Raw genomic sequence first — 17,500 nt, 5'->3', positions numbered from 1 at the left:
TGTCAGCATAGAGCCCGACTCGGGGCTCAAACTCACAGACTGTGAGATCATGACCTGAGCTGAAGTTGGACGCTCAACCGACTGAGCCACCCAGGTGCCACTCTTTTTTTTTTTTTTTTTTTTTTTTTTTAATTTTTTTTAATGTTTCTTTTTGAAAGAGACTGAGTGCGAGTGGGGGAGGGGTAGAGAAAGAGGGAGACACAGAATTCGAAGCTGGCTCCAGGCTCTGAGCTGTCAGCACCGAGCCCGATGCAGGGCTTGAACTCATGAACTGTGCAATCATGACCGGAGCTGAAGTCAGATGCTTAACTGACTGAGCTACCCGCGCACCCCTAGTTGTGGTATTTTCTTACCAGAGCAATGAAGGTGAACTGCAGCTCTGAGCGACAACATGAGTGAATCTCATATATGGTATAGAATAAAGCATATTCAGACACATGGGTTCACCCTATGTGTTCCATTTACATAAATTTAAACATGGTGTTTGAACTCAGGACAGTGGTTACTTTTGGGAAAGAGGGGTTGGTGAGTGGAGGGGCATGGGATACAGGGTTTTTATGCTTCTGATGTGTTTACTCTATGAAGTTGGGCCATGCCTACTCTTTGGGCCGTGCCCTTTCAATTGTGCACTTTAGCCATATGTTATACTTCAGTTAAAAGTTATTAATGAATAAATGAATATAAATGAATGAGTAATAAGAATTGGTATGCACAGGACACTATATACCCAAGGCTAGTGATTCTGTAGGTTTACTGATAGGTTAACTGTTACCTAGTTGGCCTCGGGGAAGGACTGGCTCAGTTGGTTTTTTTAATTTTTATGGGTTTATAGAAGATTTCAGATAGTGGATAACTAAACAGGAAATTAACCAATATTTAAGATGATGATATTGTTAGAAGAAAATTAGTCATTAATTCATTTAAAGTAAAAAGAAAAGATAAAAAAAGAAAGTGCAGGGTGCCTGGGTGGCTCAGTCAGTTAAGCATCTGACGTTGGCTCGGGTCATGACCTCATGGTTGGTGGGTTTAAGCCCCGCATCGGGCTCTCTGCTGTCAACTTGGAGCCTACCTCAGATCCTCTGTTTCCCTTTCTCTCTGTTGCTCCCTCTCTGTCTCTTTCTCTCAAAAATAAAATAAACATTAAAATTTTTTTGTAAAGAGTGCGTGATTGTGGACATGATTGTCTGTCACTAATAATGATTTCCCAAGAGTCCTTCTAGGAAACAGCCTAGATTAGATTGCCAGAAGAGGGCTATTGCTTTTAGGCTGCTTCCTGCTGTTTCTTTTCCTTGTTGGTTAGCTGCATCACAGGTCTGGACAGCTAGGAAGTTTGGATGAAATATGTGTGGTAATGCATGTTTCTAGGTCTCTGTAAGGTATCAGTGGTCCCAAGGATGTCTCGTGGAGACAGGCACTTTAGATGAATTGAGCTCAACTGGCAGTGTTGGGAGGGGTTAAACAGATGGGCTCTGGAGTCACATCCTGACTGTGCCACTTAGTGGCTCAGTATCTCCTTGGACAGGTTACTTCAGTTCCCTGAGCCTCTGCTTCCTCACCTGTGAAATGGGAATGAGAATACCACTTCTCTGGTTGTTGTGAGAATCAGATGGGAAATGCAGAGTGCTGTGCACAAGTGTGTTCTGTGTAGAAACTGCTTGATGAATGTCTCGTATTTCATTATTGTCATTCATTAAACGGACATAGATTATAGATTTGTTGTCATTTTTTAAATATAATTTTTAAAAAATGTTTATTTTTGAGAGGGAGAGACAGACTGCGAGCAGGGGAGGGGCAGAGAGAGAGGGAGACAGAATTTGAAGCAGGCTTCAGGCTCAGAGCTGTCAGCACAGAGCTGATGTGGGACTTCGACCCATGAACTGTGAGATCATGACCTGAGCCGAAACCAGATGCTTAACCAACTGAGTCACCCAGGTGCCCTGATTTGTTGTTTTTCTTAAAATTCATATTTCATTATTGCTCTAGATTCATTGGAACTTTTGTTGCTGCTGGGAGAAGTCCTACAACTCCCTTTAATACTTGCCTTGAGGCTGGAGCACAAATTTCAGAAATGATGGAGAGTAGTGTGGGCCTGGTCCTCCAGAATAGATACCTTAACTCTTTGAGTCTTTCTTAGGTGAGACTTTCTAAAAATGTTATTTTTCAGTGCTCAGTTTCTTACTTCTCTCTTAGCAAGATAATTTCATTGTTAGAGTAAGATCGGGGCCATTTGACACAAGTCTCTTTTTTTTTCTTTCTTTTTTTTTTTTTTTTTGCTTTCCACCCACAGGGACTATTGACTTGCAGACTTCTCTTTCTGCTCTTTCCCCACTTGAAGGACAGAAAGCTTGTTATTACTTAAAGCTCTTTAGTAGAATCAGATGATCTTCAGAATAAAGTAAAAGTTCTCTATCTAGCATTTTACCTGAGTCGTTTTATAATCTAGGCCCTACTTTTATCCTCATCAATCTGCATGTCAGATTGTGCTACATTCTTTTGGACCTCTGTTCTTCTTGTAACTGATTCTCTTCTTGGAAATTCATCTGGTTGTCAGCATTTAGTGTTCCTGTGACTTCCTCTCTAAGTCCTCCTTGATTTGGCAGAGTTTTTCTTTTCAGGAAACTCACAGTATCTTGTCTATTTCTCTTTTTGTCATGTTCACAGTGTATGTCAGTCCATTTGACTGCTGTAACAGAATACCACAGACTGGGTGACTTAAACAGCACTTTATTTCTCCCAGTTCTGGAGGCTGTGAGTCTGAGGTCAGGGTGCCAGCAGGTCTGTCTCCTTGTGGAGGGACCTTCCTGGTTGACAGAGGCAGCCTCCTTGCTGCATGCTCAAGAGGGGAAGAAAGAGAGAGGACTCTAATCCCTTCATCCCCTTGTTAGGACACCAATCTCATTGGGGGGGACCCCACCCCCATGATGTTAGCCAACTCTAAGTACCTCCTAAAACCAGAAAACTGGGGATTAGGGCTTCAACAGATGAGTTTTAGGGAGACACAAATGTTCAGTCCGTGGTGTAGGGTGTTACAGTCATTTATTTGCAGGTCTTTTGGGGAATAGTGCCTCAGTATAGGCTCAGCTGGGATCCCAGCCTTGGGGGGCACAGCATTTTGGAACAGGACCTTGATATTGTAAATTCCCTTTCTGGAATGTTACATTTATGTCCTTTAAAAGAACAAAGTAGCTGCTATTCATCAAATTAAGTAATGTTGGAAAAATGAATTTGTTTCAAAGGTATCAATAATTTCAATTCATATCTTTCTGTATCTTAGGTAATGGAACTGTTGGTCCATCTGAATAAGCGTATAAAAAGCCGCCCCAAAATACAGCTCCCGGTAGAGACACTATTGGTTCAATACCAGGACCCGGCTGCAGTTTCCTTTGTCACAGTGAGTGTTCTTTTGGAATGTTGTCTGATGTAAGTTTTCTCTCCTAACACTTACTAGATGCCATCACTATATTGGCAAGTTTAGAACCTCACCTTAGACTAATTCTAAATGGAATATGCGATATTTTCCTTTAGATGACACACTGTTTTTCCACTGAAATGGTAGGAATAGGATAAGGCATGGTCATTTCCATGGGGCAAAGGAAGGTTGGTGAAATGACTTGTCAGGTATGCTGGTATATAAAGGAATGGTTGGATTCTTAGCAGAAGCTTGTGTGAGACCAGTCTGAATAGAGAGAAGAAAGGTTTATGTAGCATAGGCATGAATAAATAAATGATAATAGAAGAAGGCAACGAAAGGTAAATGGCAAGGATAGGAAGCTGAATTTTTAAAAATTCTGTTTCTGATGTGTTCAGAAAGGTATCCTTTTTAAAAGTGAAGTAAACTGAGCCTGGTAAGAAATACTCCTATTAAATTGTTGTTTTCATGAAAAGTAAATGTATAAGAGTGTTGATGCCATGGGATGTCAGATGATCTCTTCCTGGCCTTGTTGTTTCTAGCTTTGAGTCAGAATCTATTGGGTCTTATGTAACATCTGGATTCCAAACCTTGGGAGCCATGTACTGGTCCAGACATCTTTCTGTGCCTGCTCTGTACATACAGCTTCATTACAGATGTCCCTTTCTTTAAGCAGATAGGAACATTAGGTACCAATAAAACTGCCAAAGAGAATGTCTTCAAAGGAATAACCTTATGAAGCCTCCTTCATAAAGTGAAGACTCCTTCAGAAAAGCAAATCTTTAATTATGCGTGGATCCAGATACGCATTTATAAGTTTGCTTACAGTGAGGCATTCATACAGATTATAGCGATACAGACATACCCACAGCACTCAGTTTGCCTTGGTTCATCATTCATTGGTCAGTTGTCCGGGTGAGGAACCAGAGCACTGCCGTGTACTGAGGAGGCTGTAGTAACTGACCAGTTGGGAAACAACAGCCTAGGATTTCACAGTTGGTCTCCTCTTAGCTTCAAAGGATTAATGCTAATGTGTAGCCTGTAGGTTCAGATTGGCCAAATGCTTACTTTTCCTTTTCAGCGAACATTGCATATTTGAGTGGTTTATTCCCCCCACCCCGCCAACTTTATTGAGGCATAATTGACAAATAAAATTTTATGTATTTAAGGTGAAAAAATGGAATGTTTGATAGATGTATGCATGAGTACTTTCGATTAGGTCATGCTCCCTCACGTGCAGCACATCTTAAAGCAAGCATTTTGACTAAATAGGGCTGGAATTCTTCCTGAAATGTAATAGTTGATCAAGCTGTAATAAACACGTGGTAAATGTATGGAGAGAGAATGTAATTTCTCTGTTAATGACAGAACTCCCTAAGTTATCAACCGTGTGTTTTCTTTGAAATCCCAGAGTATTTCCTTCACACTCACCTGCTTTTCTCTCGTTGCATTAGAATTTTACTATAATTTATGTTAAGATGGGCTATCCTCGCCTGCCAGTGGAAAAACAATGTGAACTGGCCCCCACGCTTCTTACTGCCATGGAAGGGAAGCCTCAGCCACAGCAGGATAGGTACGGTCTCCTCAGTTATCTTACCTCTCACCTGCATGAGTCTACAGCTACCTTTCAAAAAAATAAAGTCGCACGTTTTGTTTTACTTGGGCTAATGTGAAGGCTTGAGCTCTTTCAGGTGACAAATAATTGAATTTCCTGTGTTATTTCATTGTTACTGTTTTGGTAATTATAAAATTTCTTGATGTGAGCATATTGAAAATGTGCAGAACTAACAACGTGTTTCTCAATCTAAATGCATTTATTTTGTTAATTATTTTGAAGAAGCTAATTTCATGTGATTGCACAAATTAGTTATAAAGTGCTTTTCATCAAAACATTTCGGAGGGTATGAAGTCTTAGAGCAGTTTTCTTAAGGAACAGATCACTTGTTTATATTAATATGGGAATTGGAGGGGTGAAAAGGTTTAGATAACACACTTAGTGTCCAGGTTTGGCTCAGAGTTCTGTAGGGTAGCCTGGTTGTAGTGAGCATCGTCAGGAAGAGCACAGAACTGTGGAGGAAAGATGGAGTTAAGTGGTGGTTTTACTTTACTTTTTAGAGTGTGTATATTTTTAAAAGAGAAACTGTAATCCACGTATTTACAAATACAACTGATAAACAGTGCAAGCACTCTTTGAAGTTTTCATGTGTTTTTAAGAATAGCAAAAGGTGTAATGAAAGAATTACAGAAGGCGTGTTACGTAAATTCACACAGTGGACGTTTATTCAAAATATTAAACCGTTGCTTTTTATTTTTTTAGCTTTAGAATAACTTTAACTATGGAAAAGAAAAAAAAATTATTGAGGGAACATGTTGGAAGTTGAACTACCTAAAGTTTAATAGAAAACTCTTTTGGTAACTTCAGATACTAACACTGAGGTCATATTTTGTACATGTGTTTCTGGTGTTTTTGGTGATGAGCCAGGTTGGCTAAATGGCAGTCTTTGCTCAGTATACTGAGGTTTCAGTAGCAGAGCAAGCTAGGCTAGCCCCTGGGTTTAGGACTTTGTAAATTGGTGGTGTTGAAAATGCATGGCCCTTGCTACACTTGCCACTTTATGTTATATGATTTTTGTTTTGTCTGTTATTTGCATGTTATAAAAACCTTATTTTTAAAGTAGTTGCAATAAATGTAATTGTTTTTTCAGCTTAATGCATCTTTTAATACCAACCCTTTTTCACATGAAATACCCTGTTGAATCATCAAAATCAGCTTCTCCGTTTAATCTTGCTGAGAAACCAAAGACTGTGCAGCTGCTTTTGGACTTCATGCTAGATGTCCTTCTGATGCCTTACGGGTAGGTTAAGAAATCAAAACAAAGCAGCCTTATTAGTAACTTCTTTTACTGTGTGGAGTGAAGTACTCTTTTAAATGATTCAGCTTTTGCTTGAAATTGGATATGTCTCAGATTTTCATGTTTGCTGCAGCCCTGACCTCTGCTAAACCCCAGCTCCGCTGCTCATTGACCTCACAGGTGTGGACCTGCTGTAACCATTTTGGGCTCAACCTGTCCAAGCTGAAATCCGTTTTTCCCCATAAAAATAGATCCTTTTCTTTAATTGCCATCAGTGCTGTGATGGTTCTCATAGCTGAGTCGGTATAGTTATAAATTGCCTCCAGCTTCCCTTTTCCTTTTAGCTAATACCAGTCCCATAATTCCCCCTCTGTGCTCCCTGATGCATCCTGAAACCGCTCTCACCGCTGCCCGCTGCCATCTACTTTCGTCTCTGTTCAGCTCTTGTCACGACTTTCTCACCAGCTGCTCTTCTTCAAAACTCTCTACACTGCCAGAAAGGTCCCTGATTTTTATGCGCGCCTCTTACCAGTCACACCTTAAAGTCCTTGGGCTATCGTTTTCCAGTCGTTACTACTCATGCATTTGATGCGCTCTTATGTGTCCTTGCCTTTCGTGTTTTAAGACAGTACAGTTCTCTCTGCTTAAAATGCTTGCCCATCAAAAAAGCAGGGAAGAAAGAAAGAAAGAAAAAGAAAACAACAGCCAAAAAAACTGCTTTGAAAAAGCACCTCAAACTAGCTTAGACGTCAGCAGTGTGTGTCTCTGGCATGAATTTCTTTCCCTGGGCAGAGAATGCCATTTTCCGTGTCCTTAATGACACTCACATCCATCTGTATCACCACTTTGTGTATTTATCACACTGCTGACACATCTGTCTTCCCTAATGGATTGGGACTTGTTAAAGCCAAGAGCTGTTTTACCTAGCTCTGGTCCCTGGCACAGTGGCCCAGGTTGTGATCAGCTTCTGGCCTAATTATTTTCTTGCTTCCAGAGATATTGATCTAAAATGCTGCTTTTCTTGTCTCTTCCCTGATCAAGAGTAGAACATACACTATAAGCTTACCGTGCGGAGCCCCATATCATCTGTCCCTCCATCCAGACACAAGAGGGTTCGTGCTGTACGATTTCCTTCCTTTCCAGTTTGCTTCCTTCCCACCCCTCTTGTTTGGTGGCTTTATTTTTCAGACCTTGAAACACTTCTACTACCTCTGTCTAGTACCTGTCATACCATTTCTTATTTTTCGGTGGTTTCTTTGCCCTGTGGTATCATGTCAAACGCTGTTATATGTGTTATTATCTCAGCTTGCTCCAGATCTCCAGATGGCAGGGACTCAACCTCACACCTCTTGGAATGCTTCTGACGTGTGCTTAGGATGATGTTTTGCATAATGTTAGCTGTTTGGTAATTATTGATTAATTTACTGACCACCACCAGTCTTGCTTATAACTTAGAAATAAATAAAAACCTCCTTTTTATAATTGTTAAATCAGGAGGCAGCCAGAATTGGCAGGTGATGATGGCTTTGGTAAATAAACTTTGAAATCCAAATTTAACTTAGGCACATGATGTACTCAATCCAGTTTTTCTTACCAAATCCAAATTTAACTTTGGCACATAATGTACTCAATCCAGTTTTTCTTACCAGTGAGAATTTGCCTTATTTTTATAAAAATATTAAAGTGGTTCCTTAACAGGTTTTTTTTTGTTTTGTTTTGTTTTTTTATTAAAAAAAATTTTTTTTTTAACGTTTATTTATTTTTGAGACAGAGAGAGACAGAGCATGAACGGGGGAGGGTCAGAGAGAGGGAGACACAGAATCTGAAACAGGCTCCAGGCTCTGAGCTGTCAGCACAGAGCCCAACTCGGGGCTCGAACTCACAGACCGTGAGATCATGACCTGAGCCAAAGTTGGCTGCTCAACCGACTAAGCCACCCAGGAGCCCCTGTTTTGTTTTTTTTTTTTTTAGTAGATGGATTTAGGAATTGAATGGATATAGCAAGTAAATAATATGGAATAATTTACTATACCATCAGGATCCAAGTGTTTAATTTCTATTACAGCGAATATTTCATTAAAAAAATTTTTTTTTTAAAGTTTATTTATTTATTTTGAGAGAGACAGAGATAACACAAGTCAGGGAAGGGCAGCTAGAGAGGGAGAGAGAGAATCCCAAGCAGGCTTCGTGCTGCCAGCACAGAGCATGATGTGAGGCTCGAATCCACAAAGCCATGAGGCCATGTCCTCAGCCAAAACCAAGAGTTGGACATGCAACCTACTGAAGCCATCCAGGTGCCCCAACAGCGAGTATTTCATTTTAATGTTCAGTCATAATAAGTCAGCATAGAACTTTAGAGTTTGGAAGGGACTTGAATTAAATTTTTTTTTTCAAAATTTTCATTTCCTAGATGAGAACTACCAGTTTAACTGGATCAAAAATAATTTACCAGAAAACTTATGTTTAATCTATAGAAGCCAAAAATGGAAATAGGATGGTAAATTAATAAGTAGCTACAAAGGGCTTTGAACATACAATGGGAAAAGCTAATTGTTACGACTTTTCCTCTTTGGGTTCTTTTGAATTTTTTTTTCCTTTTTGGGGTGTTATGTGTTTGGAGTGTATGTGTTGGAGGTTTCAGTGGGTTTTCTAATGCAGGGATATAAGGAGAATTGGAGGTGGATTGCAACTTAACAAAAATGGGACTGACTAAAAATGTTCTGTGCTTTGGATATAGAATAATAATTTTTTTTTTTTTAGGCCCTTCTTGCAGTCAGCTAACCTTTCTCTGTTATTGTTCAACCAGAAACTCAAAATGCAGTGGGCCCATAGTGGCTCTTGAATAGTTGTATTTATAGATTGAGAGCAAAATATTTATACTCATTGTTGGTAACTGTAATAGTTCATTTGTAACAAAGTTGAACAGATGGACTCTTTTTTTTTTTTTTTAATTTTTTTTTTTTTAACGTTTATTTATTTTTGAGACAGAGAGAGACAGAGCATGAACGGGGGAGGGGCAGAGAGAGAGGGAGACACAGAATCTGAAACAGGCTCCAGGCTCTGAGCGGTCAGCACAGAGCCCGACGCAGGGCTCGAACTCGCATACTGCGAGATCGTGACCTGAGCCGAAGTCGGATGCTTAACCGACTGAGCCACCCAGGTGCCCCGAACAGATGGACTCTTAACAGTTAATTTGTTAAAGATGTAAATAGGTTTTTTAGACACCTTTAGAATTTTTCTTTATGATGAAATTGTAATTTCAAGTATTCTAGAAAAATTCTCTGGGAGAAAAGTATATAACTGAGTGTATTAAATATGCATGTGTGTGTATGTGTTTTAAGAAGGAGGTTAAATTTGTTTCCTTTTCAGATATGTGTTAAATGAATCCCAGAGTCGCCAAAATTCATCTTCAGGACAGAGTTCTTCTTCAAATAGTGGGGGAGGTTCTGGAATACCACAGCCTCCTCCAGGAATGAGTTTTTATGCAGCTAAGCGAGTTATTGGTGATAACCCGTGGACACCTGAACAGTTGGAACAGGTATCGTACACTGCTTGTTCATAATGGAACCTCCCCCTGTATACCAGCCCCTATGAAGTCCATGGAAGCATGTGTAACATAATTCCCACGTATTCAGGCTCTCTAATGAAATATGTTTGCAAGGACCGATTGATGTAATGTGCTCTCTTCATGGTGTCAGTTATTTGTTAAAGCCCCAAGGGAAGGGAGGAGTGGGAAGCGCTTTTCAGTTTTTCTAACATTGTGTACATAGTTCAGGGGTAAAATACAGTCCCCTTAGAGACTATGTCTCACTTCTTTCATTTTAGCTTTTAATTATAGGTTTAATAATCATCTAGCTATTTTGGTGCAGTTAAAATACAATTTATATCAGGTTATTCAGCTTTTTAGGGCTGTACCTTTTGTGTAAACTGAAGAACTCCTATACTCATGTGACAATATGGGGGAAAAGCATGACTCCCTTTTATATTTCTTCCTGGGAATTTAAAAATTGGCATTAAGAATTTTATTCTGGATTTAAACAGGACACAGATGTTCTCTGAGCAGCTTTTAAAAAAGACTGGTGCTCTCCAGAGAAGTTGCCTCACTGTGTCTGTGCCCTCAGGCACCTCAGGGAAGAACAGATGAGATCAGTATGTAATTATTTTGGAATTCAAGCAACATGGGTTAGTCTTCCAATCCTTCCTTTATCTCTCCATGGCAGTCTAAATGATTTGATCTTTTTCTTTTTGGGAATGTAACTGACCACTGATCAAAACAGTGTTCCCCAGGAGAGGGAAAAAGGCAAGCGGGGCATTCCTGCCACTCACAGATTTATAGAATGATTTGTTCAGTGAGGGTTATGTTTGAGTAGATTTACTTCTTCATGTGTTATAGATCTTTTTTTCCCTCCTCAAACCAGGATGTAAGTAAGAAAGAAAGGTAAATCGTAGTAGAGGCTACTCTTTTTTGAGTGTGATCTATGTGACAGGCACTGTGCTGAGCACTTTGAATACATTGTCTCATTTAATCCTTACGGCGACCCAGAGAGGTAAAGAAATTGTTCCATTCTGTAAAAGGAACTGAGGTTTTGAGATGTACCATGGTCTCACTTCTAGCTCTAGGCTTTGACTCTAGGTCTTTCTGAGGGCTAAAGCTCTTAAGTGCTGGCGAGTAGTTGTTACCATTAAATTGTAATATCATGTCAGTAATTATTTGCTAATTTCTAAAGGCCTATGTTTTTTGTCAGTTTTATAGTTTGGTGTTGAAGTGAACCATTTCATTTCAAAGATGAAATAAAATTTTGTTTTTATTTCAATAAAAATGGTTTTTATTTTTTCTAATGATAGTCATGATAATGTAAAGATTCAAACAGCACAGAACATTATAAAGACAAATTAGAAATTACCTGGAATCCTGCCACCCTAGTTTGTCATTTTTTTTTAAACATTTATTCATGAGAGAGAGAGAAAGAGAGAGAGAGACAGAGCATGAGTTGGGGAGGGGCAGAGAGAGAAGGAGACACAGAATTCAAAGCAGGTTCCAGGCTCTCAGCTGTCAGCACAGAGCCCAATGCGGGGCTCGAACCCATGAACCGTGAGATCATGACCTGGTCTCAGGTCAGAAACTTAATCAACTGAGCCACCTGGGTGTTCCCCCTAGTTTGTCATTCTTACAACCTACTGTGTGTGTGTGTGTGTATGTGTGTGTATACACTATTACAGTTTTACACAATACATTTTTATATTACATTGCACATTTATATATAATATATGGTTTGTAGTTTACTTTTTTCATTTAACAGCATATCAGGTTTTTTAAAAAAGTCATCTTTTTAAATGTTTATATAAAGTTTAGTTATGTGTAAACCACATAAGGTTTTAACTAGTCTCCTATTGATGGGCATTAGTACTGTTTTCAGTTTTCTTTGCACATTTTTTTGTTTATATCTTTGTGTAGTTAATTTCCATAATTGTTTTTCTATGGCTTAAGTGTTTGAGTGCTTTCTGTTGTAGCTCTTGTTACAAGTAGGTTGTGTTGAACAAGGGGAAGGAAGACAAGCGTTTTATGATCTGTTTATATATCTTTTTAAATTGAACCCATTGTCATTTAATAATTATAAACTCTATCAATCTTGATTCATATACATAATAACTATTATGTAACTGGCTTTTAGGTAAAGACAGTTTTACTCTTCAGGCACATGTGTCCTAAATAGAATTTTTATGAAATTCGTAGCTCCTTCACACTGCATGAAATTCAAATTAGAATCCCTCTTCAGTCTGTGTTTCATTTGAGCCATTCAATTACATTGAATAGTGTTTGGTTAGAATTTCACTTACCTTCATTAGAGTGTGTTTGAAATCCTGTTGTTTTCAGTATGTAAGAATATTGAGGACAGAATGAATATGTTAACAATAGAGTGGAACTCTGTGGAATGTGGTTTAGTTCTTTTTGAAATGTCAAAACAATCCATGGAGCACTTTATTCATAATGTTCCACTCTCTTACCTGCAGGCTCCAAATTTGGACTTCAGTTCAAGGCTTTATCATTCTAGAGAGACTGTAACCTAAGTAGGAAGGCTGTGTATCATAATGGTCTTCGAGTTGGAGAGACTTGGGTTTGAATCTTGTTTTCATCACTTACTATGTGTCTAAATTCTTAAGCCTTGCCTCAGTTCCCTCATCAGAAAAATGGGTATAATATTGCTTATCTCATAGATTGTGAGGGTTAAATGAAATCGTGAATATATATCATATACAGTCCCTGACACGATGTAAGCCTAAACAGGAGCTGCTCCTGTTGTTACTGTTGATCCTTGGTATATGACCATACTGGTCTGTTAAACAGTATTTTTGGTTGGGGGTCTTTGTTTCTTTGATCACTGTTTCTCCTTCCCTTCATTTATCTGCAGTGCAAATTGGGTATAGTGAAATTCATAGAAGCTGAGCAGGTGCCTGAACTTGAAGCTGTTCTCCACCTGGTGATTGCTTCTAGTGACACACGCCACAGTGTAGCGACAGCAGCGGACCTAGAATTGAAAAGCAAGCAAAGGTAAACTACATCTCTTTTCACCTTTAAAAGATGAAAAGAGGCTATATTTCTAAAAGCTCACTGAGCACAGATTTCTTCTTTCAGGATTCTGTAATGAGACATTTGATTTAGGAGGTTATGAAATATACTTAATTTTTAATAAAGACAGTTTGCCTAAGAGCAGGATTCTGTATAAGACAAAGAAGAGAAGCTGTTTGGAGATGCAGTTTAAAACTGGAATGGATTAGAAATATTACCACAAGAAATGAGACCTTTGGCGGCTAGGTAAATGGACTTAAAATAATTAATGTTAAGAAAAATGCCAAAACCCAGAAATTACTCATTTTTGACTCTTCCTTTGTGTGAAACCAATGGAGATTGCTTTTAATAAAGGATATGTACATATTAGGATTGATATGGTAAAAATCAGGTCCTGTGAAAAGTGGTGCTGAATAGATCTTAATTCACATGTGAAGAAATACAAATACTAAAAGGCTCATAGAAAATTAAAAAAAAATTTTTTTTAATGTTTTTTTTTGAGAGAGAGAGAGAGAGAGAGAGAGAGAGAGTGTGAATGGCGGAAGGGCAGAGAGAGAGGAAGACACAGAATCTGAAGCAGGCTCCAGGCTCTGCGCTGCCAGCACAGAGCCCATTGTGGGGCTCGAACAGACTGTGAGATCATGACCCTAGCTGAAGTTGGACGCCCAACTGACTGAGCCACTCAGGTGCCCCTCATAGGAAATATTTTGTATGAGAAATCAAATCAGTGCAAAATAAAACACTGGTGCACCAATTTGTACCCATTGGTAAATAAAATTGTGTAATAGTTGAAACTCCATTTAGTTTCTGTTGAAACTGCTATTTTTATATTCTGTTGATTGGCATTATAAGCTAAAATAATTTTTGGAAAGCAGTTTGAAGTATGCAGTGAATCATAAAAATATTTATAATCTTTTATGTAAATCTTCTGGGAATTTATGCTAAGAGAGTCATTCAAAAGAAGAAAAATATATTTAGAAAAATGTTATAGATTTGCTCATTATACCATTTCCTACAATTGTAAGAAAAATGGAAACAAATTATTTTCGCTATAGGGAAATAGTTAAGTAAATTAACTCTGTGTATCTATATGGAATATTATATATCTGCCGAAATAATTATAAAAGTAATAAAGCAACATGGAAATTGCTCCCAAGGAATGGCAAATGAATAAAGCAGAATACAAAATAATGTGTGTACTGATTTAAAAAATGAGATGTGTGAAGACTGAACAATGACATGAAAAATTGAAGTTACTTGGTTGAAAAAGCCAAATTATGGAATAATTATTAAATTTGTTTCAATGCTTAATGTAATAACGTGCTAAAAGGCAGTGGAATGCGTATTGTAGTTTTCCCTTTTCAAAGAAACCAATACAAATAGGTATTACAGAATAAGGAAGTTAACTTCTTTGTGTCTTTGATAATATGGTTCCATTTCAGTAAGCAAGCTGCACGTATGGTGATGGTTGGGAACAGCTCACTGCTACAGGGCAGGGGAGGTGGCATATAGGAGGAGCGGATTCTTACACAGTTAGTTACTTCTGGTCATGCCTCTCACTGATTGAGAATGGAGGACTCTCATAACCTCGCCAGATCTTGGGCTCTGTAAATAAGAAAGTTGGACAGAACTGTACTTTGATATTCCCTCCCCAGGTCTGAAATTCCTTCATGCTGCTTGTAACTGCCTTTTCCTTTCAAAGACTTTTGGTTTTGAAGTATCAGAAAATCTTTCTTTAAAACTTCTCATTGTGTTTGAACTGGCCCCAATCTTTACACCATGTAGTGGATTGGATTGTTGGAAATAAAAATGTGGTCTAGAAGTATCCTAATTAGTTTTGGCTTTGTCTATTAAAACAAGTGTCCATTTTTTCAGAAAGAATAGTATGACATTTTTAAGAGATAAAAAGTAAGTTGAGAACAATATGTAGATATTTTCCCATTTTGTTAAAGAAAAATCCTGAAGTATCTCTCCATGTGATCCATCTATCTATTGATCTGTTTATTTCCCTACCTGCCTGCTGTACCCACCCACCCAGCCACCCATTTTACATGCATAGAAAAGAAGTCTAGGAAAAGATACACCAAAATTAGTGGCTACTGAAAGGGAATAGAGAGGGATATGGTACCGATTATACATTTCTATACATTTTTGAATTTTCACATCAAACATATGTTTATACATTTCTAAAACTATAAAGATGGCAAAAGGAAAATATACGATACAGTAAAAATTATCCTTATTAAAGTGTTTAGTTTGTTTTACTGTTAAGTTTTACTTCATTTTACTAATGTGTGTGTGTTTTGTCAAAATATACCTGACGTATTTATAGAAGGGAAACATAGGTAGAGCTTGAGGATTAGTTAGTAGCAATCGGCTGAGGAAAGATGGAGGTGAATAATAACTAAAATAGAATCGTGGACTGTCTTCAAGGATAGTGGAAGAGGCAGATTGATAAACTATGAAAGAAGAGGTGGATAAGAAAAACCGTCAAAGCAGCATCGTAAACTGTGTTTACACAGATACAGTATAGCTTGAAGCAGAACCAATGTCAAAAGACAGAGAGAAGACAGTATTGTTAAATCTCACTGATACGTGAAATGCAGGATTGCAGTGTTGCTAGGTTTGTAAAACGACTGGGAGGGGCTGCTGCAGAGGGCAGGTGCCCACCGCCAATCAACGCTATATTCTAATTCACCTGCTGGTGGAGCTCACTAAGGAGCAAGTCTCAGTGACTAATGGCAGCATGACTGCTGTATAGAATTAGATGATAAAGCTGCAAATATGTGCTGATAGATAAGGAAGAGGGGGAGGCTAGGAATCACAGTGACACAATTTAAGAGAAATGGGAGGGGCTTCTTAGGGTGTGGGTTTAATGGATGAATTTTTTTGTCGCTTTCCTTGTCACTTTTGAATTTCCAAATGGTTAAACAGATGCTTGGCTCAGGGCTCTTTGAACAAGCGTAGTCTAGCTCTGCTCTGTCAGAACTGCTCCATGGCATTGGCCTTGAGAGTGGAATGCAGTCCATTTTTTCTTGTGTGGTGTCAAATTGGACTGTGGATATAATGATTTTTTGAGTCAGGGTGGGATAAGTGACTTACTGTATTTTTTTAAAGTTTATTTATTTAACGTTTGTTTATTTTTGAGAGAGAGAGACAGTGCACGAGCAGGGGAGGGGCAGAGAGACAGGGAGACACAGAATCTGAAGCAGGCTCCAGGCTCTGAGCCATCAGCACAGAGCCCGACACAGGGCTCAAACTCATGAACTGCGAGATCATGACCTGAGCCAAAGTTGGATACTTAACTGACTGAGCCATCCAGGCGCCTCAGTTTATTTATTTATTTTTGAAAGGGGCGGGGGGCGCAGAGAGAAAGGGAGAAACAGAATCTCAAGCAGGTTCCACGCTCTCCGCACAAAGCCCTATGCGGGGCTCGATCCCACGAACTGTGGGATCTTGACCTGAGCTGGAATACAGAGCTGGACACTCAAGCGACTGAACCACCCAGGTGCCCATACTTAATGTATTTCTGTTTAAAAACTAATTTTGATCTAAATTAATCCCTTTCCTTTTCTTCTACAATGTCAGTTGCCCAGTTCATTTGTGTATTTCTAACATTTCCTTTGGTAACAAATATTGGGGCTGTGTGTTTTTTGAGATAATTGAAGTGGGAGAAAAATAATTTTAACAAGCTGTGTTGAAACCTTCTGTAGCTTGATTGACTGGAATAATCCTGCCATCATTAATAAGATGTACAAGGTATACCTTGGAGATATACCACTGAAGACGAAAGAGGTAGGTTGTTTTGATTTATTCTCACATCGTAATAAAAAACATTTGGTTGATAGGAGCTCCATATATTTGAATTTTTTTCTCCCTAGTTATTTTGATTTTAAGCCGAACCTGTACTGTAGGAAATATAGGAGGAAATTTTAAGCCATGCTAGTCTGGGTGGATTAAAATTTTCTGGTAACTTAGTTTATTTGATCTGGTAGTTTCAATTCCTGTGCTTAAATAATGATGATACACTGTGTAGATTAGGGATCCACACCTGTTTTCTGTAAATTATTTAGGCTTTGCTGGCCATGTGGTTCTGAGGCAGCAACTATTTAACTTTGCCCTAACATGGAAGCAGCCATAGGCAGCACATAACAGAAGGAGCATGGCTGTGTGCCAGTATATCTTTATGGGTACTGAAATTTGAATTTCATATGATATTCGTATATTATAAAATATTATTCTTTTGATTTTTAAAGAATCATTTGAAAACATAAACATATTCTTACTCATATCAAGACAGATGGTGGGCCAGATTTGGCCATAGGCTCTAGTTTGTTGACCTCTGGTCTAGAATCTAGAACAATAGGTGGGTTCTTCTGAAGCCTCAAATTAAGGCGTTTGCTTAATGACCTAAGTTCTGTTTGGTTCACTGTGTTTAAAAGTGTTCTCAAGTCCATATCCAGACATACAAGGTTTATTGTTTGTTTGTTTGCTTGTCTGCTTTTTAAGCCATAAATAGTTATTTTAAAAGTCATACCATTTCCAGTTAGGTTAAATTGAGTGTCATGTAGCAGAAAGAACAATGAATTGGGAACTGGGAGCCTCCCTGTCACTCTGGGTTCTGGTCCTGAGTGGCTGCACATAAATGTTGTACTGGGGAGGAGGAATTTG

The 17,500-nt window shown here is 38.6% G+C and overlaps 1 protein-coding gene across 4 annotated transcripts in view; it reads left to right on the top strand.

Moving 5' to 3' along the window:
- Positions 1-17,500, top strand: part of ECPAS (Ecm29 proteasome adaptor and scaffold) — a 106,624-nt gene that overhangs the window by 27,219 nt on the left and 61,905 nt on the right. For all 4 annotated transcript variants that reach the window (XM_053908176.1, XM_019454213.2, XM_053908174.1 and 1 more), the window contains 6 exons: positions 3,275-3,391; positions 4,864-4,982; positions 6,115-6,264; positions 9,631-9,799; positions 12,672-12,811; positions 16,543-16,624. In XM_053908176.1, coding sequence (XP_053764151.1) covers positions 3,275-3,391; positions 4,864-4,982; positions 6,115-6,264; positions 9,631-9,799; positions 12,672-12,811; positions 16,543-16,624 — 777 coding nt within the window. The remainder of the gene's footprint in view (positions 1-3,274; positions 3,392-4,863; positions 4,983-6,114; positions 6,265-9,630; positions 9,800-12,671; positions 12,812-16,542; positions 16,625-17,500) is intronic.

The sequence above is a fragment of the Panthera pardus genome, unplaced genomic scaffold (genome assembly GCF_024362965.1).
Source record: "Panthera pardus isolate Hobbes unplaced genomic scaffold, ASM2436296v1 HiC_scaffold_20, whole genome shotgun sequence".
Lineage (NCBI taxonomy): Eukaryota > Metazoa > Chordata > Mammalia > Carnivora > Felidae > Panthera > Panthera pardus.
Note: the sequence above shows the minus strand (reverse complement) of the source record. Positions and strands in the feature narration are given on the sequence as shown.